Source organism: Poecilia latipinna, unplaced genomic scaffold (assembly GCF_001443285.1).
Source record: "Poecilia latipinna isolate Pla-1442-1.1 unplaced genomic scaffold, P_latipinna-1.0 Scaffold88, whole genome shotgun sequence".
NCBI lineage: Eukaryota > Metazoa > Chordata > Actinopteri > Cyprinodontiformes > Poeciliidae > Poecilia > Poecilia latipinna.
Genome location: NW_015112704.1, coordinates 244,653 through 270,644, shown reverse-complemented (window position 1 = coordinate 270,644; position 25,992 = coordinate 244,653). Strand labels below are relative to the sequence as shown.

The 25,992-nt window shown below is 43.0% G+C and overlaps 1 protein-coding gene across 4 annotated transcripts in view; it reads right to left on the bottom strand.

Moving 5' to 3' along the window:
• Positions 1-25,992, bottom strand: part of LOC106940666 (nck-associated protein 5-like) — a 138,620-nt gene that overhangs the window by 70,084 nt on the left and 42,544 nt on the right. For 3 of the 4 annotated variants that reach the window (XM_015023498.1, XM_015023469.1, XM_015023476.1), the window contains one exon: positions 15,886-15,959. In XM_015023498.1, the coding sequence (XP_014878984.1) occupies positions 15,886-15,959 (74 nt within the window). Of the gene's footprint in view, positions 1-2,820; positions 3,241-15,885; positions 15,960-25,992 lie in introns of those variants that run through there. The other variant, XM_015023484.1, reaches the window with a different exon arrangement.

The following is a 25,992-nucleotide window of genomic DNA, read 5'->3' as shown; positions in this document are numbered from 1 at the left end:
GCTGGTGAGATCCTGAGATTTGCTTCACATGTACACATCATTAAACTAGCTTACAGCTCCCCAGCGCCAGTGAACACAGCAGAGACAGTAGGAATTATATGGGAAAGTTGTCTGGAAGGAGTGTCCTCGCCTTCTCAGTCAGAGCTGGAGTCCTCTGGCTGTCAATGGACGGGAAATGCTCCCATGCCGGGGCCGACTGGGCCAGTCATTGAACGAGGGAACATTCCTTAATAATTCTGTTTGACCTGGACCCAATACGCCAGCTGAGGGCCACCAAATATGGAGCGCCACATACTGGGAGAGGGCCAGAGGGAGGAGGAGGGAAAGTTGGGAAAGTCGGATGTGAAGGAGTGAGAGGCGATGTGATGGACAGGAGTTAGAGGGGTGGAAGTAAATACAATAGAATGCATGATGGGTTGGGATTGCCTTAATCTGGGTTCTTTTCAAGGCTGATGACAATCACCTCCTGAGTGCTGTCGGTGGGCGCTCCAGGCCCAGTCTGAAACTTTTCACATCTATATCTTTACAAAAAAAGTGGTGTGGTCTTGTTGAACCATAAAATACCAAGGTTATAAATGGCTACCAGTATAAGTAAATTCACTTTTTTTCCCTTTTTTATGACCACTTTTTACACTTTGTGTAACAGTTCTTGGGGGTACATAATTGGTTCATGGAGATTTTCCTCTACTGCTGGTGTACAACTTCAAATAAGGTCTTGACCCAAATTTTGGGAGTCATTACTGTTACACACACGCTGCAGTTTATGTCATATGACATCAGCACAGCGGTGGGAAATGTTTCTGTGGACAAACAGCTACACGTCTGCGTAGTCGGGATGGAGAGAATTACAGTTTTAATTCTATAAAATCAAATCCCTCCACTTGGCAATCCTCTTATCCAGTAATCCCCAGGTAGGTTTCAGAGAGCTGCAGGCTCAAACTGCCCATCCTTCCAACACATCTGCCCTGGTGGCAGGGTGATATCGACGGCCTGCTGCTCTGCTCCAAATAAAGGCTTTAACTGGTCCACCAATGCCAAACTCAAGCCCAGGCTGCCTAGAGTACTAGAGAGTGAAGTGGCTGTATATAGGGAATGAATTATTGAGTTTGAATGATAATTTGCATTAAATATGTTTAATAGGCTGCAGATTATTTGAAACCTGAGGTCATAATCTAGAGAAAATATGAAACATAACTAAATAATATAAATATCTGATATAATTGTGGTCATTCTTTCATGGCTGGTACAACTAGCAATGATACAATGAAGCTCCAACTTGTTGTTGCTTACTATTTACAGTTGGTGTTGGTTACAATTATTAATATCTGAAGCTACTTTAATAGCTATAAGTGTTATTTCTGGCAAAAGCAGATGGCTACAATTAGCACTAGGTGATTGCAACTATTTACAAAGTGTCCTGTTAAGTTGCTATGACAAAGCTGTTCATGTCACCAATTTGATAGTGACTTTATGTGCATGTTTTCCTCTAAACTTGAGAAAAATGAAGCTGATTTGGAGGAACTTTAATTGTTGTCACGTCTCTGAAGCTTGTGTTGCTTTCAATGTGCTTAGAGTGTAAATGTTGACATAAATGGAGAGCAGTTCACCGTGTTCTCCTGGATCATGACCGAGGATGGTACTTTAGCACGATGATGGCATCCGTTTAATTTTTTAATCTGTTTTAATCAATAAAGGATCAGCCAATAGACTGGGAAAGACGTTTCAACCTTTTATTAATAAAAGCTGATATCAAAATGCTCAAAGTTTGAGGTGATATTAACATCTATTAGCAATATTTGTTTACTAGCGATGGATACTACATATACTACTAACTTTAGAAACAAATGTTAGGTTCAATTAGCAATGAGTGCTAATCACTAATCACTACTATTTGATGCCCGATTTGTTTTTGTTTTCATTTGATTTTGGTTGTTTGACAGACAAAAACAAAATTCTTCTTTCTAGAAGTTTACAGGAATAACATTCATGGCTGACAGGTAAAGGGCATCCCACACATGGCTCCTCTTGTGAAGAGAAGCACCAGTTCCAAGCAACAAAAACAACCTAACTCCATCTCAAAAAAACCACCACAGAATGGCATTTGTGTCTGGCATGTTGTCAACACCAGCCTGGGAGTCTAGATACCTCCCATACTCTCCCATGCCCTTATTTCTACACTCCCTCACAGTTCTGTTTTTAGAGATAACACAGTCAGCCAAAAATATCAAGACGGAGTCCAGGATCCTACTCTGCTATCCTTGGTGTGTTTGGCTGTGAGCATCCCATCCCGCTGAGTCTGAGGGAAGGCTTCACACATCATGCTACATTAATTCAGGAAAAAAGTTCATGAGATGACCATTACATAGGGACCATCATCATGCACAGTCCCAGCCATTTACCAGTACACACATCCTGTTCAGATGCTGTCATTTCACTGTGGGATTAGTGTGCCGGACTGAAAAACTTAATCTGCCTCAGAGAGAGAGGAAAGGAAACAAAAGGAGCAGAAGGAAGGAAAACGAGCATTCCTACAGATTAAAATCCACTGCAATGACTGATTGTCTTTCTTAAAGAGAGCTGCTTCCTTCTGCTATCAATCAGAAGCGAAGGAGTTTAACCCGACCCCACACTGTCGCAACAGGACCAGCTTCCCCCCACAAATGGCTAACAGCGATCATTCTGAGTGAAATATGCAGAATGAGACTAATGTGCTCCTCTGACTGTGCAGCATCGACCTACATGGCAGTAAACTCTAGCTGTTGCGTTTTCCGTAACGCAGTTCAGTCATGCCATGTGTGCTGATGACAGCGGGCTCCTTACCCTGCTGGAGAGGCAGCATCCTGGTGCATTCAGATGACACGCATGGTAATCCAGCAGCACACTCTGCTCCTGCTCTGCAGCTGCTCCCCGCCGATCCGCAGATGATAAAGTTTACATCCACAATGCAGCGTCTCTCCTCTGATGTCCTCTGCCCTCCCCGTCTCCCACAGTCTGCCGGTGGAGAACGACTCTCCTCGACTCTCCTCTCTGCTGCTAACACACTCCCCCTTCAACGCCGAGCGCCGTCCCTCCACCCGCCCATCCAGCCTGCTGCCTCTATCTTTCCTCTCTGAATATTTCTCTCCTCAGTCCATCTCCTGCTCCGCTCTCATTCTGCGCCTGCCTCGGACTGCGGAGACTGTGTCCCTCCTCTCTGGGCTTACAGGACGTCTGACATGTGTTCAGGGAGAGGGCTACTGCTCCACTGCCCCTCCGAAGGTGGCTCTGTCCTCAGGGGAGGAGAAGCCAGGTCGGGGTGGGGGTTGAACACAGAGGGAGGAGTTTTTTAGGGGTGACAGCAGTGTGAAGGGGGTAGGGGGACTTAAACTCCAAATAGGGGACATGAAGAGACAAGCAGCAGCCAGCTTGTAATGTTCAACTCAAGAGTCTCAGCCTCAACATTGGCCTCGTTTACTAATGATTCCAAACTTTACACGCCTTTATGTGTCTGTAAGCCTGTGTAAATAAAGATGCTGGAAGGTTGTTCCTCCGGATCTGTTGAGTTCCTGTTCTCAGGTTGTTCGGATCATGCCCTTGTTCTGCTTTCTAGTCTGCTTGATTCCTGTTTTACTTTGGTACATCAGTTTTTTTGGTTTCAACTCAAACAGTTTCACTTCGTCTTTTGTTCATCAGGTTTCCTTCCTTTGTGAGTTTTGCTGGAGGAAGCCAGTTTCCATCCTGGACAAGTATGCTACGACCAAATTGACTGCATAGACTGAACTATCTTGAGAAGAATGCTAGAAACTAATAGATCTTTGAACTTTGGCAAGTAGCCTATGACGATCCCCTAATGCTAACCCACCCAGAGATAGATGTGGTTTATGAAGTCCTGTTCAATGTTGTCAGAAAAGAAGAAGAAAAAAAAAGGAAATGCATCATCATCAGATGTTGGCACTACACATGGCTGTGATAAACAGAAAGCAGAGGCTGCTTAACAGCATGGACTAAATATCTCGGAGTCCTCCGCTCTAAGCTGGAGGTTTAGATGTAGAAATTTCTGAGCTCTTGGTGCCTCTGGTAAGGTACAGATCTACCAATAGATAGGAGGGTTTGCACATTGGAACTTACACAAATGTGTTTTGTTTTTTGTTTTTTTTGTTTGTTTTTTTTTGCAGAGAAAATGTTGATGGAAACATGGCTGGTGTTGCCATCATGTGAAAAGGTATTTGAAGGTTAAAGTGCCAGAATCTTTTTTTTTTTTTTTTACAGTTTTCAGTTTTTTCAGAGCTGCAGATGAGGCTTTAAATGTCTTTTACAGTACTGACTACTCCACCCAGCCTCATGGCCTCAGGATGAGTGTAGACTAGACATAAAACATACAGTTCACAAGCCTTTGTTTATCCCCGGAGTATTCAGGCTGAACAGGTTTGGGGGTTTAAGTATATTAGCTTAAAGGTGGAAGAGAAGAAGATAGCTAGAACAGCAAAGAGACACTGCTGATTTGAACGTATGCATGTGTACAACGGTACATGTGGAAGAAGTCCAGTATTTTCTTAAGCTTTATTGTTTCTGATGGAACCATATCACATTGAACTTTGGGTTGAAACATCCAGTGATTGCTTACTGGGTCAAATTCAGACATACTAGTGTCAGATGCAACTCTACATCTGAGTTTGGTCTCAGCTTAGCACCATCTTACAATGTGACAGTTTTAGTGTAGTTTAAGAAAATTTACTGGAAATGTTCAGAAAAAAAATGTGTTTTTTTTTTTTGTTTTTTTTTGTATACTAATACGAGTAATGCTAGAATATTTGGGCAAAGTTGGACAGTAATCTTTTTGTATTTCCTTAAAAATCTAGGGATAACAAATAAAACTATCACCACATTGTGGGAACATTTTGGTAGAAAAAGCACAGAATCAGGCCAAGAAACAGAAAATAATGATTTTAGGACAACTCTTGGAAATATCAAGTTTTAAATCAGTCTCCAGTTTTATGACCAGTTATGAGGCAGCCCATAGAAGACGAACAGTTCCAAACAACGCAAAGATCCAGCTTTACTAATTCCAGTGTCAGGTAGGTGAGGCGGCTTCAGGCTGTTAAATGATCTGACAGGCACCTTGTCTGAAGCAAACACCGAGCTTTGGGCTGAGCACCACCACACAAAAAGAAGGCAGTGACGAGGGAACAGATAGGGACAACCGAGGAAGAGGTCGAGATCAAGGGAGCGAAGGCCAGAAAGGACAGACAGAAGTGCTTGGGTCTGCCTGGGTTGAGTAGCTCCGGCCCATCTGCCACAATCACAATCAGTCTCAGCTGAACGGCTGTGACAAACTGCAGCCTGGAGCCAGCAGTTTCTACCACGCAGGACGCCTACAAGAGCCCAGAGACAGGAGGTGAGGGGGATGAAGAGGCAAGTGAGTCAGGAAAGGGGATAGAGGGGGTGGCTTCCATTGTCTGCTCCCCAATAGGACCAGTGAGAGAGGGGGCCGGCCACCGGACGGGTGAAAGGGGGAATTAAAAGGGTCTGGGTGACAGGAGCACTCGGCTAAAAGGGGAGAATGAAAGGATGGGGCTGACTTAGAGCCCCACATTCACTGTCACTAATGTCTTCAATGAACAATGACACCAACTATGAGAGAAGGAGCGGGTGGAGGAGGGAACCCTCCACCGTGGAAAGGTACACCAGCTTTAACGACCGACGAATGATCAAAAAGTTCTGTCATGTTTGCTTTCAGATGAAGCCATTCATCATCATGAAACCCAAAGATTCATGATGCCGGATTATTGCAGACGTGACCAAAGATGCCATGTAATTGTGTAAATCATACGCACAGCTGGTTTGGTGCAGTGAAATCTGAATATAGAGCAAGCATGATGTGATTTTCAAAGCAGGTGGTCACCAATTAGACACCATTGTCCCATCGGAGTAAGAAAGACAAATGGAGGACTGAGTCAGCACTAACATATATAAATGCATCATAATGAAGAAATATTGAAGGGGGTCTTCCGCTCTAATTTGATCAAAAATGAGCGGAGAGTTGTTGAGCAATGGCTCTGGTCTGCAGAGCGACAAAGACACTTCCATGAATCAGGGTTGGGATTAGGAGTGAGTGTGTGGGTTTATACTGGAAATGCTAAAGTAATGAGCAGCTTCGTGCATATAAGCGCTACTAAAGCCTCAGCATGGAGTGGCTACATTGGTGTGCTGGTTGTGGTTATGTTTAGTCAACAGTAAAGCGGCGTAACAATATGAGTCCACGCCGCTTCTGCAGCGTCTCTGATGTGTGCGCCGAGTGATCTGCTGAGCTCATTAAGGCTTCGCTTATTGCTCTGCCAGGGGTGTCGGTGACAGATTCCACTGTTTGGAAACACACAGTCGCCCACACAGCCAGCCTGGCTCCACCACTGTCACACACACCCACACTCACACACACACTGAGGCCAGCATTCCACATGGACGAGTGCAGGGAAGGAGGCAGGACGGTGCTGGGACAGTGACTGGAGGATTGATATGAACTTGTAATGTTGTGGAGGGTGGTCTGAGATAATGGGACGCTGGTCATGGGGGTGTGTGATTGTGAACGAGCAAGTGTCAGCACCTTTGAACCAGTGAAAGCGCTCTTTCTGCAGGGAGCTGGCATGTTCTCCAATGACTGCTAGCTTAGTTGGTCTCTACATTGTCCTTAGGTGAGAGTGCATCTCTATGATGAACTAGCAAACTATCCAGAGTGTACCCCATCTTTCGTCCAATGACCGCTGGAGATAGGTACCAGGACCCTGCATGGACAAATGGGTATGGTAGTACCATATGTCGACATTGTTGATGTCCAAAACAAGCCAAAGACTTGAGTTGTCAATAAAATGTTCATATGTTGCTTCTAAGCAGGCACACAACCTTGTTATCTTCTGTATTCTGCTTTTGCTTGAAGTGAAGAAAAGTATAAAACTTTCACCCAACATCCTGCTGGCTGAGACGTATTTTCCTCAATGGCATTAATCTCCTGCAGCTTGATCACAGATGAGTGATTCTCCCATCCCCCGGTTTGATATCTCTGTCAAGGTGTGTATTCTCACTCAGATATTCATCACTCAGGAGGAGAGCAGAGTCCTTTGTTTGGCACCCCAAAGATGATTCTGACAAGAATTTGTGATAAAGGAAGAGGTAACCTGTGGTTTCAATCCATCCAGGAGATATGGAGCTGTCAGGCAGAGAGGAGTTTAGGGGGAAAAGGGGTGGGAGTTATGTCTACATCAAGACAAGCCGAGGAAATGCCAGACTTTGGAGAGGCAGCATGTTTGTTTACCCAACAGAAGGAAAAACGCTAAACATCCAGACTGATGCAAATTATAAGATATCTGGCGGAGCCCCTCCGGAGATTGCCGCATGCGTGTTCATGAGCGGCTGAATTTGTGTGTGTGGTAACTTCTTTGTGGCAAGTTGAAGTGTGCGGTACGAGGAAGGCGATAATGCGCTCCGGTCATGTTTCATTAAGCAGGGTGATGGGGGGCCGGGATGAGGCAGAGGATGACGGAGGTCCAGCGAGACTCTGTCTTCCTCTGCCTGGATCTCAGGAAATGCCTTGAGTCATTAATGGCTGGGAGGAGATGGATTAACACAGATACGGCTAATCTCTAATTAAACTCAGATATCTTGAGGATTCCTAATTCCTCCTGTAGTTGTATGTAACAGAGAGTGAGAGGAACCACAGTCTGGATTGGACTATGAAGAGGTCTGACAGGGGCAGTATGTTAGACACCTGAACTTTATACGACTTACACATAGTATCTTTTAAAGTTCCAAATATTTGTGTTGGATTTCTACGCAAACAATTAATATGCAATTATTGGTCCATAGCCCTCCTTTATTTAACACCACGAGCATCAGATGTGACAAAGTCAACCTTTCAGGGAATACCACAAACATCTTCACCAGGTTGTACTTTTGTAGTTCAGGCTTTTTTGTACCCAAACTTTTGCAGCTATGTCCAGTTTCAGCTTAATTTTGTGTCAATTCTTACCTTCCTTGTGGACATTTCATCCCCTTTAGAGCAGTGTTTTCCAACCCCGGTCCTTAATCACAAACATGCCCCACATATTTTAGATGTTTCACTGGTTTGAGACACATGATTCAGATGATTGCAGTTCAATAAAAGCCTGTTAAAAAGCTATCAATTTGAATTGCGTCTGATTGAAGCAGGGAAACATGTAAAACATGCTGGGCAATGTGACTTGAGGACCAGGATTGGGAAACCACCTTAGAGAACCTCTCTAACCTCCCTATAATCTGGTACGTTAAAGGACTCAAAGCATAAAGTAATAAAGTCGACAGAACAATTAGCAAAGAGCCACAAACTTTCAGAAACTAGAGTTATTCTACCAAAAGAAGAGTCAGTAAAACCTGTTTTCATTCTTCACCTTTTCCCAACCATTTTGTTGTTGATTTCACACATTTTCAGGCTCTTCCTGTTTCCAATGAGAGCCTGGGGGGCCCTGGGGCGGCCCTGAGCCCGAATAGCGAGGATGCAGCCACTGTGACTCCCACCAGCCAAAACTATCAACAAGAGCAGCACACGAGTTGGATCCTGCTTATCACACACTGAGGATGTTTTTACAGAACACCCATCGGTCCAAACAGCTGCTTCAGCTTCAATAGGCCTCAAACACGATCACCCAAATCAGAGGATCTCAGGTTAATAGAGTGTTGAGGCTAACTTGCATTCAGCCAGACACACTGTCTGAAATCAGATTAAAACTTTGCCATTCTCCATCAGTGTGTCATTAAAGTGCAAATTCTTCCCACAAGGCATCAAACAAGCAGCTGATAACTCATTTTAAGGAAACCCAACAACTGTAATTACAGCAGGGATTAAACAAGAGCCCAGTGGAAAAAAAAAGAAAAAAAAGAAAAGAAACGGCTCTTGAACACGGCTAATTTCTTCCAGGAATGTAGACAATGCTCTATTGAGTCCTAAATCCGACAAAAACATGTCGCAAGTTGTTTCGAACCCAACATATAGAAGCTGCGCAACCACTAATCACAGAGGTTTTTTTCTGTCTGGGAAACAACAGAGCACACACATCTTTACATGACTGCAGCACTACAGACCTGCCTTTACTCTAGGCACTTGTTGTAATTTCCTCTAAATTAACCTGCAAGTTCGTACATTAGTAAGAAAAATAACACTTGGATAAACAGAATAAAACATTTTCTCGTTTAACTATGAATTAGATTCCATAAAACCGGTTGGTTTTCTGGGCCATAGAAAGTACTCTTGGCTCAGTCTCCATGATTAACTGAAAAAAAAAACAAAAAAAAAAACATAAATAAAGCTAATGCACCCATTAACTTTTATACTTCAAGGTTTTTGTTGTAGAAAATACCAAGACTGGAAATACAACCTGAGAAGCTGGGATACCTATCTGACGCGCTATTGGCTGGTGTTTTCCAAGCAGCCAATCCAGAAGCTGCATTCATTTTTCTTAGTGCTGATTGGCTGAACCCCATAAAGTGGAGATAAGGACGACTGAATATGTCAGTTTTTACTAAGACAGTTTCCATAGTGTGTGTTATTGGATATTAAGGTATAATTGGTATTTGAACTGTTAAAATATGCAGTTAGATGTGATTTTCGAGGCTGTTTGTATCCTTAAATAAGGACGTAAAGAACTGTAAAGCTCAATGTCAGTAGAAACATCCGCACACACTGTATGTTTATTCACTTTTATTAAAGGAAAAATCAATATGGTTATCAGCTTTTGTCATATTATACTAAAATAAGAATCTGTAGAGTCAGAATTTCTAAACCCATGTTGCCAAATTAACCTTATTTTGATCAGTTATATGTTTAAGAATGGTTTTTGAGTTAGTTTGCTACAAATGTATGGAAACTGAGTTGATTTTAACATCAGTGTTATGAAGCCCAATAAAGACAACTGAGCAAACAGTAGGTATTGATAACAGACTGTTATCAGTCTAAATGATTTTATCTCTTTTTTCTTGTTTTTAAATGAATATTTAACAAATCTTTAATAAACCAAACGGCGTGGTGTGTTTGTGTGTTGGGGAGAGGCAGCGGCATGCATGGGAATGCCAGCCCTGCCTCTGAGGACGACCTTGAGGGATCATCAGTAAAAGGCTTCATTAAGCCTTTCGATTAACCTCTGCCTCTCCCGAGCGCCGTTAAAAGCGAAGCGGCACTCTGACGGCGCCCAGACGCCGCCCATGAATCCTCAGCTGGCGGCATTTACGGGACCGCTGAGGAGTGGGCTGGAGGGCGAGGAGACCCCCGGCTAGCTGCCGCCGCAGCTGAACGGTAGCTGGCGTTAATTAGAGGAGGCGAACACTGCTTCAAATTTAGCGCCCACAAGCTTTAATCAAGCTTTTCATTAGGAAAAACCCAGAGAGGTTCCTCCAGCAGCGGAAACGACTTCCTGTGACTGTTCCTGTCAGATATCCGGGCTGGGCCATAAAGCGACCTCCAGCAGACGGGTTACACTCACTTCCCAGGCCACAGCGACGCTCTGGGAGCAGGGCTGCTCCTCACAGCCCAGTGGGACCAAACCAGATCAGACAACTCATCTAGCTAAATCAGTAAGCGCCTGGCGGTCGCCACGGCAACGCACAAGTCCTGGTGGGGAACCTGGTCTTTATCAGAACCGGCACGGAGTCGACTTATGAACCTTTCATCTGACTTAAACTGCCCCCCTGAAACATTAGTCATACTATATGCTCACACACAGACATGTTTTACTCAAATTCTAGCTGAATTGTCTGACTTTTATTCATAAAAGGAGATCTATTAAGCAAAATTTATATTTTGAATGTCCTTACATTTGAATTTCTGCTGCCTCCAAATGCTAATTAATGTCCAAGCATTAATTAGCAATCAAAAAGACAAAAACAGCCATCTCTGGCAATAAGTTTGTTTTTTTGGGTGTCTGGAAAATAATACATTTTAAATATTTAAAGAATTTAACATCACAAATCAGCAAACACCGCCTGTTACCTAGCAACACATTTGGTCAATTGGTTTCGTATGCGCTGTACAACAGCTGCTGGAAAAGACGCAAGTTTTGTTGTCAACTTGCCATGCTGCATCTTGGTTGGCTGTGTAGGAGGCTCCACTTCTGCTTTTCAAGTATGAATACTTGTATAGTTGTGATTCTCTTTGCAGCCTTTTTCACGAACAAGTGTTAATACTGAGTTGGGGGCATGGCCAGGAGCAGCTTATTTGGATTTAACGGGGCAGAAGGCCCTTAAACAGCTCAACAGAGGCAGAGCTCAGCAGACTGAAATCTCATTATTTAAGAATGATTTTGTGGAAAAAAATTTAACGAACCTGTTTTGACAGCCCTATTCTAATTTGTAATAGGCCACCTCTAAGAAAATGTGAAATTCATGTTTTATTTTCAAATTGCTCTCCTTTGTGTTCACTCAAATAAAAGATCATAACTCATAACTCAAAAGCTGATGTGAGTTTCTATGTGTTTGTGTGGCGCAGTAAGACGAGTAGAGACTGGATCGAGGTAATTAGTGTTGATTAAAACGATTATGGCCTGAAAACTCCTGGATTAAGAGATTAAAGGTTCTGTGAAAATTTGGGTCAGAAGTGGAACCAGCTCTGGTTCTGACCAGAACAGGATGAATGAGCTGAAATATTGATCTGTTTGAAGGCAAACGTCTCTAGTTTCACCAATAATCCCTGTTGGAAGCAGCTCTGAACATGATAGATAGATTATTGATCAGCAGATGCTGTCTCTTTGTGTTTGGGCTGCAGCTGGCTGCATTTCCAGCTGAGGCCCCAGTCCGCCAAGTATTCATTCTGCTCTGCTAGGTGTGGAGGAGGTCAAAGGTGAATGCCATCTGAGAACCAGGCAGGTGAGAGCCCAAACCGGCAGCGCCGGAGCCGCTGACCCACTAAAAACAAGGTCAGAACCAGGAGCCAGCTCAGAGCGGGGACACACCAGAGGAGGAAAATATCCAATCTGCATTGTTTTAATCCACTGAAGATTACACAGTCAGGGTGGCTTGACGCAGCAGCCTGCCAGAAAGAGGTCATCCCGGCCCGTCACGCTTTTCAGCCATGCTGGCGCTTCCATATGCGTCTGTCACTCAGCATGAGTCTCCAACAATCACAATACGTCCATCAGAAACTCAATACAGCAAAGACAAATGTCATCGTTTCAAAGTTAACTAGGGCAAACGCATGATGAATACCCACAATCCCTGGTGCAACCTTCCTTGGATGTTTTGTCTGATGTTGCCAAATTTGGATCTGCTCCGTCCGACATTGACACGTCACTGTGGAGCTTTTGTGCGTCTGACGAGGAAGTGGCAGCACTGAATGGAGCAGGCGGGAGAGGCCCAGATGGGTCCCACTGGGGTTTTGTTCTTCGTCGAGCAGCGATGCAGAGAATCCATCTGAACAGGCTTCATGGCGGAAGAGACAGCGCAGATGTTCTCCATGCTCAGTCAGAGCTAAAGGAAGGGACACTAACAGGGACAACACCTAAAATTGTCCCTTTTCCTGGAAATCTGGAATTTCTTTGCTAAAACCAGAAATTAAACCAACTCCACGACTTTTTCTAGTCCTAAAGTTGATCAACAATTAGCACCAGGGAACCAACTCTGAATTCTCTCCTGGAAATCTAGAACTAAAGTTGTGCAAACCAAATAAAAGAAGCAACACTGCAACTTCCCCTGGAAATCCAGACTTCCTGTAGATGTCAAGGTAAAGTACCACAAAAAAGGAACCAATTATTTCAAAGTTTTACAGTTACGTGGACAAAGGTTCCAGAAAATGAGCTATACTAGAACACTGCATGGAAAAGTTTGCAATTTCTCCCAGTAATCTATATTTACTAAGCATCTATGGTTGCATCAACATAAGTTACAGAAAAGCCAACTAATCTGCAATAACTCCTGGAAATATGTGTTTTCTTTCAGTATAAAGTTGCTTAGACTGAAGTACCACGAAAAACTCAGAAATTTCTTTGAACAATCTGCCTTAAACTAAAGGATAATTTACAATTCTCCTAGAAATCAATCAAGGCAAACACAGCAGAAAATGGAAACAATTCTAAAATATCTCTGGAAAATCTTGAGTTTTTAGATATGAAGTTGTGAAAAAAGCCCCAGAAAAAGAAACCAACTCAGACATTCTTTCTTGAAATGTTTTGCTGAATAAAATTTGCTAAATAAAAGACTCAAGTTTCTCGATTTAAAGTTGCTTAAACCAGAGTACTATAAAAATGAATTTGCTCCATGATTTCTCATGAAAATGTAGATTTCTCCCAGATCTGAAGTTGTGTAAAGTCATAATCACTTAATGGGTGTTGTCTACTAGTGTGAAAGTGGCCAATAATATAGCACAATGAGTGATATGAATGCCCCAGGTCAAAAGGTCGTGGCAGAAGGATGCGGGGAACTGGAGGAATGTGAGGGCTTCTTTTTCACCCCTTGACGGATTGATGGGGCCCATATTCCTAGGGGTGGAGAGAGACATGGACGGCGTAGAGCAAAGTGCCGCCTAATGAGGGAAGAGGCTTTCTTTTTCACACGACGTTGTGTTTTTGCCAAACAAAGGCCTTTGTGAAGTCATTCATCAGCGTCACTCCATCTGAATCAAACAGCGCCGGAGAAGAAACGGGAACAAACCCTTCGTGGTTGGTATGTTCTGTTTTTTCTAAAAACTGTGCATCAAAGACTCGTGGCTTTCAAAGTGACGACAGTGGGTTTGTTTACTATCTCTGATATGATTGTATCTCAGGAGCGCAGAATCTCCTTAAAGAGTTGTCTGCCACCGCACTCTGACAGACAAAAGCAGCTTTGTAGATAGCGCTTCCCTTTAGGCAAACCAGTTTAGTCATGCTATGTCAAACAGCACCATTATGTTGGACCCCTGGTGTCTGCAACAAGTAGGCATGGAGAAAAATGTATAAAACTTTAGTTTGAAGAAGAATGTTTTCAGAACACCACTCAACTCCTTGGCCTGAGTTAGACTTTACCTGAAGGAAACCTTCTTTCATTAGAGAAGATAATTCCAGACACAGGACTCTTACCTCAACACAATCTTCCCAGCCTTTGTGAAGGCTACCATAGGTATCAGACACAGAGTCATGAAGGTTAGGAGCCTCAGTCGCAGCATGGATGATTGTATACCTAAAGTCAGTCTGGCTTTAGTGTTAGCTTAGATCAACAGGAACACGAGGCCAAATAGATGAAGATTTCTACCTCTATTTACTTCAGGGTTTCCCCCAGAAAACTTGCCAAGCCTGGTGGCAGGGGCTCTAGGGCATCCAGCAGCCTATTGTGTTACTGAGTTAAAAAATGCTCAAAGTGGACAGAAAATTTGAAAATATCACTGGTTAATTATGCGTTATTGGAAAACTTTAACAATACCTAAACACCAACTATAAAGTCTTTATAGACTTTATAGATTTTTTTTTTGATAATGTTTTGCCCAATAAAAGTAAATTATTTGCACTTCAGTTGTTTCATACTAATATATAATAAATAAACAAACAATGTTTAGCCTGGTGGGGGTGCAAGTAAAGCCTGGCAGCCCGCCAGGCTTCTAATACACTGGGGGAAACCCTGAACCTCTATAGGACTCTCCACTGACCAGGAATCAATTAGTGACTTTTAAACTTTAAAGTCCTGTTTATGAAATGTTCCACTCCCCTAATATACATCGAATCACTGGTAAACACTAGACTGTTGAATTAAATCTAATTCAAACTGTGTTTTTCTCCAAAAGTAGCCCAAGTGTGGGATTGTCTGTGACCAAATAAAAAAGCTTAAGCATAAGTGTTGCCTGTGCCTAAACAGACTTAAATAAGAAGAGAAATAAATCAAAATGCAAAACATAAGAGTTCCAAGTGAGATTTGTATGACTTCTGGGGCAAAACTGTAAGATCTGAGTGTTTCCATCAGGCGTTGTGATAAAGGTAGACATCTGTCATCTGCAGTCAACCACTGGGTTTACTGCACACTAAACAAGAACACCCAGTTGCCCTGGAGTGGGGAATAATTAATTTTAGAGGTGCCAGACGATGGTATTTGCACCCCAGTTAGGGGTCATTTGCTGCCTTCTGTTAAGGGATTTATGGATCTGTCCTGCACTATACTAAAAAGACTCACATTACCTAATAAAGGTAAAATTCAAACATTGTTATTGATGGGACTTCCAGCGATGTTGTAGTTTAGTCTAATGGCTTGGTACAAGTTCATGGCTCTGAAAGCTTTTGGTCTGGAAGTACGACCACAGGTCAGCTCATGCAGAAACATTCTGGTCATTCTAAGTAGCCATTAGGTCACAAAGGGGGTCCAGAAAGCGGGGCACCAATGACTTCAGGGTCATTCCTTTACACATCGCTTCCTTTTTCAGGGGGCTGTCCTGGCCTGGTAAATGGGCTGGTCAGCGGTCATCCACCCCCTCACCGAGCCACCTACCCTGAGACCTACATCCCCTTCTGTCCAGCCCCTGGCCCTCTCTGCTCACTCAGGGAGAAAATTACTTTGAGCTGGGGGACACAGCTCCATTGAGGCAGTGAGAGGTTGGTACAAAAGAGGGCGAAGTTTAAAAAATCGTCTCTTTCTTCTGTCGTCATTGGAAGAGCCGGGATGCTCGGAGCGCGGAGGGGACAAGGTCATTAGATTGGCATCTCCATAAGCTCTTCATTCCCATTGTCTGGACAAATCTGCTCCAATAGCTCCTCCCTGAGAAACGTCCCGCTCGACCCAACAGAGGCTTTGTCTTCCACGTTCAGGGCCTTCCGGCGACAAAGCAAATTTCTCAAGCGGAGCTACAAAGCTTGTCTGGCTCTCAGAAGAAGGCGACATTGTCCTGCTGCCGCTGGTTGGGGATGGATTACATCTTCCAGCAGTAAAACATCTGCTTACCTTCGGACATTTCGCCGCTCCTCCTCAAGCTGCTTCAGGAGCTCATCGATGCATTTGTTGGCGTCCATGTACTCCTGTCAGGAAGAGATGAGAGAGGTTTATGCGCATTAGTAACTTTTCATTCGTCCTCCTAAATCACGCTGCTAATAGAAAGTCTTCTGGAACAGGGACGGGGGGGGTTAACATTAGAGTTCCTTTCTTTGAGAGAGCGAATCCAGAAGCATCTTGGCGCAGCGTCCAAAGCCGGCCCCAGCTGTGTAATGTCATTCGGGAATAGCCTGCACTTACAAACCGTGCGCTACCGAGTTACAGGAATGAGCTGCAGCTCAGAGCTAAATGGGGAAAACAGATGTGAGAACTTCTGGTCTGTGGCCTAATGATTTGCCTTTTAGTGGTCTGGCTGTATAAAACAGGCGCTGGGGCTGTTAGCGTTAGAAAAAGGCCACCACACTTCAAACATCTGGCTTTTCACACATCCAGTCAGTTGTGACTTGATGCTGTCACAGCCGTCCAAGCCCAGGTTTGGGACTAATTAATTAGACGTTTGCTTGACGCGTCCCATGGGTGAGTGGTTATCTCGGGGGGGACAGATGCTCGCCATTGATTTCTGCTCATGAGAAACTGGAGAGTCCCGTAAAGAAATCGCACTCTAGTAGAAAAAGAAAACACTCATAAAGCCTTTATTTTTACATTTCCTGCAGCTCCCGCACCTCAGCTATTTCGCTTTGCTCTCAGTGTCAGCTGCCTAATTAGTGCCTGGCAAAAATAACTCCCTGTGAACTCATTCTTTGAAACAGAATCAACAGGAAAACAAAGCCCAAATGGCAACAGCACATATTGAGTTTTCCTGTTGTCATTCGTCAGAAGCACCAGGGTGCATAAGCTACTGGGTTCAGATGAGCATACTGACACCAACTGTTGTCTTTATTCCCATTTTTGATGTGGTACAAACATATTTTCACATAGTTATTTTCTCCAATTGTTACGGGAAATTAATGTACTTTGATGGGCTTAATGTATTCAAGGGTCAGTGGCTGTAAAATCTCCAGTCATTCTGAAAAGCATATTTTAATTGGAGAATTGAGAAGAAGGGAGATTAAATGGATTCTTAAAAGAAGTTACAGTAAAAGAAATAGAGCCTTTTAGCCATAAAACTACACATGCTCTTGTCACATATACCGTATCAGTCCACAAACAGCGGTTGGAACTGGTCAAGCTTTCCGACCGACCATGCCAACTAGAAAAAGCACATCCTGCTGGAAAACAGGGAAAAGCCCCGACCTTTTCTCGCAGCCTCACCTCCTGGGCATTTGTTTTATCCGATCCGATCTGTGACCCTTCATCTGGATTAACTGAGCCTTTTGGAAACAAGACGGTGCCCACCCATGCACCATGACCTAATCGTAGCTAAACATTCAGAGTGTTAGGGTTTTGCAAAGCTCCAAGAATGTAGCTGGCATTTTCGCATAAAAATCTAAGTGGGAGGTAAAGCCAATGTGTGGAGGGTAAATAATTTGCCTGGAGTCGTGTTTGGGCTCATCCTGACCTCTGAGGCCCAACTGTACTTAAAGCACTGCTGTTATCACCCCATGGGCTTTTTTTAACCTGTGGCCCTGAGAGCAAACTCTCACCAGGCCAGATGTTCTAAATACAGTAAGTTTTGTCTGTTTCTCCAAGGCTCCGTCTGGGACTGCCACTCCAATGCAGTCATCACCCAGCAGCTTCAGCCAGTGCCAGGGGAACATGCCAAAGACCCGGACCCCCTGCTGAGTGAAGGCCCAGCTGGGCTTTTAACCAAAACACAACAACAGATCAATGCCTCACAGCGTGGAGCGGAGTTTGCCAATATACGTCCAATAGCTTCTGAAAAATGACAACGAAATGCTGTTAACTGCAATCCATCATGACTTTTCAGGCTAATGTAACACATTAGCCTGAGAAGTCATTCATGTTTAGCAGCAGCCTCAAGCCATCTGGTCATCTCTTGGTGCCAAAATGTAAATTATATGAAAGCCTGGTGACCATCAACTAAGTTAACAAGGATAAGAAAAGAGTTACAATCAATGGTGGAGAAAAGATGGTTAACAAAAGATATGAGAATGAAATCAGTTTTAAGTTAGCCCTCCCACAGTATTAGTGTGATGTTCAGAAAGAGCATGGAAAATGTCACGGTCAGACAGTGGGGTTGCGAAGTGTTGTCCCGTCAGACCGTCAGTTACCGAAACCACTCATCCACAAAAACCCCCTGCAAAAGCGCTCATGAGGTTGGCGAAACACCGCCAGATCACACACAGAGTAAAAAACTCATGGGGTCTAAATGACCACATCTCTTATTAGACCGCTAGAGGGTTTGGTGAAATTCTGACTAAATCAACCAATCAGAAAATGAACAACTCAACAACTACAAGCAGCAAAGGCAAAAATAAAACATCTAAGTTGTAGTTTGTCAAACATGACGTAAAGTACAATAAAGTACCCTGTAACTTACTTGTAAGTTCAAGGAAAGCACTAGACGGGTACTCTGCTAGCTCCATAAAGCTATCTAGGTGTTTCATGTAAAATTTTGACGCAACTATGGGAAATTACTACTGTTAGATACTGCTACTATCAAATGTTGTGTAAGCTTTGAGTAAACTTTTAAAATTCTACCAAAAAGGAAATGCGAATTAGGCGTGTTTCCATACTGGTTTGGAGCAAGAACTTAATCTGTTAGTAAAGTACTGGCTGTATTATGGACACTTTCTAAACCGCAGCTTGTCATAACTTATTCTCATTTAATTAGCTGAATCTAAATAGTCTGTTTCCATCGACAGTGCAGTATTTCTGACAGATAAGTCCTAAATGTTTATAAGAAGCATGATGCTTTAGCGACTCTAGAAAGGGAACCTTGAGGGCGAAAGCCCCGAGTCTAGGGAAATATTTACAGGCCACATCAAAGTGCAGCAAAGCCGTGTAAGTCTGTGCTGTCATCAGGCAGACCTCTGCTAATGACAGGGCACTGAAATAATCCTCGGCACACATGGAGGAATGCAGGGAATGCCGCACGCCTGTGGTCGTGTGAGAACAGTGGGCGTTTAAAGGTGGAGATTTAAGGCAGGTCTAGATGTATGTAATGCTGCGCGTTATATCTTCAGCCGCGCATTATTTCTGACGGCTTTATGACTCCAGTGAAAGCCACACCGCTCCCCTGAGGACAGGTACTGCTGCTCAGACCACAATGAGCTAAATCCACTGACCTGAGACTTTATGGAAGGCATATTTCTTCGGACTGGTTCTCTAACAACTGCAGCGAAGCAGTTTGGCACCAAGAGCGCCGACCGTAATCACAGCTAATGAATTGGTTGGAAAACAGCTTTAAGTAATCTGAACTGGATGTAGAACAGCATTCCTGAATTCAGCTGAGAAAGTTGTGATTCAGGTCCACTCCTCTTTACAACATTGCATCATTGCTTGCAGGACTTAGCTTGGGCCTGGCTTTAGATGCTAAACAGATAGCATTAGTTTTGACTTTAGAGTCTTCCAAGATACAGAGGAGCTTATTGTTAACTGCATGTTATCTTTGACCTGTGGCTGCAAAAAAAAGTCACAATCCGTACTCCACCTAGCCTGACCATTGACTTCATACCTTCTGCTCAATTCTCATCTCAGGTCAGTGCTCTGTCTGGGATTTCTTCCATTGATCTCGATTTCTCATAATTTCAACTGGACAGATCAGTGAACAGAAGAAGTTGTTTTAGTTTTAGCTGTGGCAGTGGAGGAACGAAGCCATTCAGTTCATGTTGGCCAGGGTTCCAAATGTCGACCAATTACAGTTGGAGCAAGAGGAATGTTTAAGACACGGACTGTCCAATTTGGTGCACACTATTTTCTTTAGGCTTCCTTCAGGGTTGAACTGGAGCATTAAATAAGTCACGGCCAAACGTTAGCGACTGGGTAAAATTGTGTTCAATCGATTCAAACTTCAACAGATTCCACGCCTCCAGGAAGCGATTGTTTCTAAGTAGTCGAGGGTGAAACGTAGACTACTGTCCACCACCATGATTGAAAGCTTTCCAAAGGACAGATGAGACCATCATGCTAACAGAGGTCTGACTGGATGGTCTGACCTTGCTGAGACCTCTTCAGTGATTACTGGCAGCTGTCTCATAAATTATCCATTTATTTAATAATCTTTTCCTCTGTATGACAACAGATTTGTTTAAAATGCCTCAAAACCCCTCAGGAGATGTCTAAGCATCAACAGTTGCTTCTCTAAGCTCGTTGCTGATCCCATTTTTGAGTTGTCCGAACACACAAGACGATACTAAAGGTCTGGGTATGGGGTACAATTATGAAGCAGAACATTCAGCGTTTTGTTCATGTCTATAAATGCTTAGTGTTGACTTCAGAGGTTGAACTTGTTCCATCCTGATGGTTAATGTGTTTGTAATGTAAAGTTTACCATGTTTACGTTGATAATTTAACCCCCCCCCCCCCCACCTTCTGTCACTGCAGGGGTCCAACTGCTTCTTCTCCCTTCAGGAAATATGAAATATGCGCAGAACAAATGAACCTCTGGCTCCAATTCACAGGAGGATTGTTTTGGAAAGAAAGAACAGAATCAAACATGCAGATTTGACTGAACTCCATTCATGTAAGAATCATGATCCAGATTTATAAGTCATAAAACATCAAATGCATTATTCATTTATGAGTCAGAGCAAGTAATCCCACCCTAGCAGAATGTCTGGTTTGGATCTGGAGTGAAAAACGGTGGTGAACTGGCCGGGTCCTGTCTGTTTAAGAGGCGCTGAGCTCCCTCCACCACCTTGACGCGTCTGCAGATCAGAGAACCAAGCAGGGAGTAGCCGATAAGACACGTTGTGGGAATGAGACCCTGTCCAAAGACAAGGTCAGGACCTTGATCCTCCCCAGCCTATCTCTGCTTCCCCTGCAGACCAACGACATGGTGCTCTGACCTCCTGGACCGCATCATTGAAAACCCGAGAGCTGCGGGTTTGACAGAAGGCTCAGATCCCACATGGGCCGCTGCAGGGCAAAGGTTACTCCAACAGACTGTAAGATTTCTCTCACGGTGTATGTTTTATGGCCTACTTAAGGATGCATTAGGACCGTGAGGTGTGGCAGATGTGCCAGTGTTGGTTTTGGTCTCCTGCCAGGCCACAGCTGCTGCGACGCAAGTCTCCGATGAGAAGCAAACTAATTTAATCAGCTGCAATAATAAAAAAAAGCATGCGTTAATGTAATTCATGACTGATCCAGTTTTAGGGAGGCCATGAACTAATCAGCCTGACTAATCGCCTCCTGCCTCTGTTCATATCAAGACGTATCGCTCAGCCTTGGTTAAATTCATTAATCTTATCTGAGGCTGCTGGTCATTCTTCACTCTCATCCCAATGACCCGGCCTCGCTCTATCAGCTCAGCGATCTGCCTTTCATATCCTCGGACCATGATAGTACCCATCACCCTCCTCATGCTAGATGTGGCGTTTATTGGTGCACAGGGCTTCCTCTGGGGTTAATGCGTGTCATTTCTCATTTGGATAAGGGAAGAAACCGCAATCTCCATAGTGTTGGCGTCCGTTACAGATATGACGCCAGACGGTTTTATCGGGCACCAGCTACTGCATCTTCACAACATGACTGATTTGTATAATATTTATCTTTAATCTGTCATTTCAAAATCCCTGGAAGTATTGTATGCATTGGAAAAAAACAGCAACCTCCCAGCTGTTTTTCTTCCTTAATCCTCACTAGAGCATCAGATAACAGCCTCAACTCATGTTTATCTGGCACTTGACATTTTAGATACAGTAGAAAGGCCAAACAATGTATGTATGTATGTAGAGAGCTGACCAGAAAGGTACAATTTTGTTCCACATTAACAACTTCTATTCCAATAGACTACTAGAGAAAAATGATTGAAATCGATAATATTCTAAGTTTGCAAAAAAAAATCCTAAAAGCCCATTTTACAATGAACATGTTACTGTCTACCTACAGTCAGTAGACAATTATTATTTTCATGATATGAAATGGAGGTAAAACATGGCATAGTGCCGTCTCCAGCTGATCATTTACCATATCAGGTATTCAGCTATTATGGATTCAGGACTCACTCTGCTGAAGGAAAATCTCCTGAGGTGAAGGAAAATCACCTCAGCTTTTAAAGCTTAGGTGATGTACAGTATGCTAAACAGAAGTTAAGCTCTAAACACTAAAAGAGAAAGGACTTTTTCTTTTGTCTCTATAAATACAAAATGAGATCTATAAGGTCTCATGTGTCTAATTTTGGAATTTTGAAAGGTCTTCCTGTGAGTTCTCCACCAGAGTGTCCAAACCACAAATTATTCTTCATTTGACCACCTTAATAACAAACCTCTCTGAACTTATGGAATTGATACAAGCCTTACAATTAAGGAGATATAAGTTAAGATAGAATAAAACATGCTAAGCTAACCTTAGGTAAGCTAAGCTGAAGTAAGACAAGCTATACAAAGATATGTTAACTTAAGGTAGGCTAAAATAAACAAAGTTAATAAAGTAGATCAATAAAAGGTAAACTAAGGTAAACGTGGCTGAAGTAAACAGTTCTTGGTAAAGCTAAATGAATATTTGAAAACAATTAAGCTAAGATAAAGCAGGGTAAGCTAAACTGAGCTAAGGAGAAATAAGCTATGGTAAAATAAATTAAAAAAACACACTAGATATGATGAACTAGACTAAGCCAAAGTAAATAAAAATAGTGTAAACTTCAACCGAGCTAAATCCACAAACTAAACTAAGTTAAAGTAAGTTGAACTAACATAAGATAAACCAAGTTAAATAGTTCAAAAGACACCAACGTAAAGCAAAACTAAAAACTGAAATAATATAAGCAAAACAAAGTTAAAGTAACATAAGGTAAATTACGATAAGCTAAATGAAGCTAAGAAGAACTAAGCTAAGGAAAGATGTGATAAAAGACACCATGGTAAGATAAGCAAGACTAAACAAAACAAAGGTCAGAAAAGTTCAACTAAGCCTACCAATGAAGTTAAGCAAAGTTAAATTGAGCTAAAGTGAACTAAACCTAGAAACACAAAATTAGAACATGAAAAACTAAGCTAACTTACAGCAGGCTAAATAAGGTTCACAAAGCTAAGCTACAACCTAAGGAAAACAAAGCCAAGTAAAAAAAAAAGATCAAAAGTGAGCAGAGCTAAGATAAATCTAAAGTTAATAGTGTGTGAATGAATGAAAAGTTGCAAAAAGAGTTCAATTTGGATTCTTTCCACTGCATTTGTCAGCATTTTAGTGCTAAAGTCCAAAGCCCGATATTGAAGAACCATTCATGTAGTCAGGTTTCAAAGATCACAATCTCACTTCATGTTAGCGAAATTAAGGAGTCTTTGGAGAGATGTAAAAACTTTCATCAACCCTTAACAACGCTGAAGTTGCTGAGTTTTTCAGATGAACTGTTCTTTGAAACAAAGAATTCTAATAGAAAGGACATAATACTCTTGACAACAGAATAATGTGTCCAAATAATGTTGAATAGGAGCAGAGGGCTACAGTGGCTCACTGTAATGGCACACAGGGGCCTCATTGAGTTGTGGACGTTCATGTAACCAATGCCTCCAGTGAGCAGGATATTCTTCATCTGACTACCTGGCCAACAGCGAGGTGTGTTCAGGCCACAAAAGGCCCCCTGTTCATCATCCAGGGTGAGTTCCAGCAGCTTGGGTTATCTGATGTGTCTGGTCCAGCCAGCACCTACAGCCCAGCCCAGCCCAAACATCAACACCTCGCCACCGACAGGAATCCAGATCCCTCTGGATTATCTTTCCAAACATTAAGATAGGCCCTCTGTTTGGGCTCCTCCTCTGCAGGTTGGGTTGACAGAGTGGGCCATTCATGCCTGTTGGGAACAGGGCAAAGCTGTTTGTGAGGGAATGAAACTCATCGGAGCTGACACCAGTCATTTCCGCAGAGCGAGGACCGACACAGGATGACCGGCACTACCCGAGTGTTTTCACGGAATCAAGTCACGGCCTTTATCAACCTGGGAGCCCTCAGCACTAATACCTAATATGAATCTGTTTAGAGTTGGCTTCATATTTTAATTCAAGCCAGTTTAAACGCACCAGGGCGGACCAGATAGAAATCCACCCTTTAGGAATAACCGCCAAAGCAGGATCCAACGTGTTGACAAGCGAGATGGAAATCTAGGAAAGTCTGGGGGAGGGTTGCAGGCCGATGTGACACAGTGTCTGAATTTTACAGGCCTAAGGGTTGCTGGGTTTTATTATGATCTGGGGGCCAATATTCAACCAGGTGTAGTCGGGTTGGGAGGGAGTGTGGCGATGACAGACGTGAAGAGGAAGCCTGGAGTTGACAGCCCTCTGGGAGGCAGGAAAAACACAGAGAGGCGAAATCCAGGCAGCTCCACCGGAGAATCAGGCGGACAAGAGACAGAACCAGAACGAGCATAACGGCCGACACGCTGCACAAAATACCATTAAAACTGATAGCTTTGATAACGCCAACTTGTCATGTAAATTAATACATTTCAGAGATTTGCATGGATGAAAATAAAAACGTAGTATTTTTTTAAGAGAGATGTTGCCCATCAGTTATTACAAAAAAGCATAAAAGGAATGGAGAAACATATTTTAAAAACGCTGACATTTATCATGTTGACAACAGAAGGGAGAATGAAGGAATACTCTCCAGTTTCATTCTCCAAACCTTTCCAGAGCTGGAAAATGCTTAAATCACCTCCGCGCGCATAAGGAGCCTGCATAAATCTCAGTCATCATGAAGGTGAATCTTTCACTGGAGGAAAAGTAAAGAATGATGAGACTTTCACCATATTTGAAAGTAAAAACCTCAACATGGGAGCAGAGAAAGGAAAGTCCGTTGTATCGGACAATAGTAGATGCAGAATTGTAACATTTGGATTTCTGAGGTGGAAAAAAGATGACAGATCCACAAAAAGAAGATAAAGGAATAAATATTTTGAACAGAACAAGTTCCTGTTCTTATATAACCAAAGCCTCACAGAGAAAACAAAGAAACATTACATAAAAGCGGGAAATGTATCACCTGGTCACAAATACGAAGAACAAAATCTTTAACATAATGTATTGGGGAATTAAAGAAGAGTAGCAAAGACACAGAAAGTTGTGGGAAGGTATCAGAGATGCTCAATAGATGCTGGAAACTGAAGGATTCTGCTGGTGTGACTGTTTCCAGTGTCCTGAACGATGAAGACCTGTTCTGAAGAACATTAGAAACCAAATATTTACATCCACAACATAAAAAGACACAAATTATGCTCTCCACTGTCTGACAGTAAAGTAAATTTTCACTTTTCCTGTTAGGTCGTCTGTCAAAATGATTTCTAGTTGCTAAATGCCAGAATAAGTAGAGATAAAGTGTTTTGTTGTTACTATCTTTTACATACGCCAAGATCATCATGCCTTTAAACAATAAAAACAACTTGTCTAATTTCAGAGGGATCCAGAGATGTAGAAATGGGGTTTCCTGTTAGTGTGAGTTTGATCCCCTGGCCAAGTACTTGAAGTATCTGATGTTCAACCAGCAATCTTACATCAACACCTCATTGTTGCAGCAGCAGCAGCAGTTCATCCTGACCTCCAGGTAGGTGTTTGTTTCCACAGATACTCCAGCCAGAAACCCTTCATCAAACTGCCTGACTGCTCCACGCTCTCGCTGCAGCTCTGTTTCTTTAATCCAGGAAGTGATTTACTGACGGTCTGACGGTCTGCTGGGGAGCCGGCCGGCCAAGCCATGTGTCGGGCAGATGTGCCTGCATTCTTGCCAGAAGATGCATTAATATCAGCTTATGGTTTTCTCCCTGTCTCCTTGAAGGCTTGCTTGGAAACTGAACTGCTGATGTGACGAGAGGAGACCATTTGGTTCATGTCACCGACCTCAGCACATCCAGAGTCCCAATGTCACAAAACCCAGATACAATCCTACCACTTCTTATGGAAATCCTACAGCAGAGGACCGAAGGGAAATGTGAAAAGAGATAGGCCTCAGTGACCTCTGACCTTTGATTTAATCTTGGCTCTGATGATCATTCTCGTAGTCATGAAT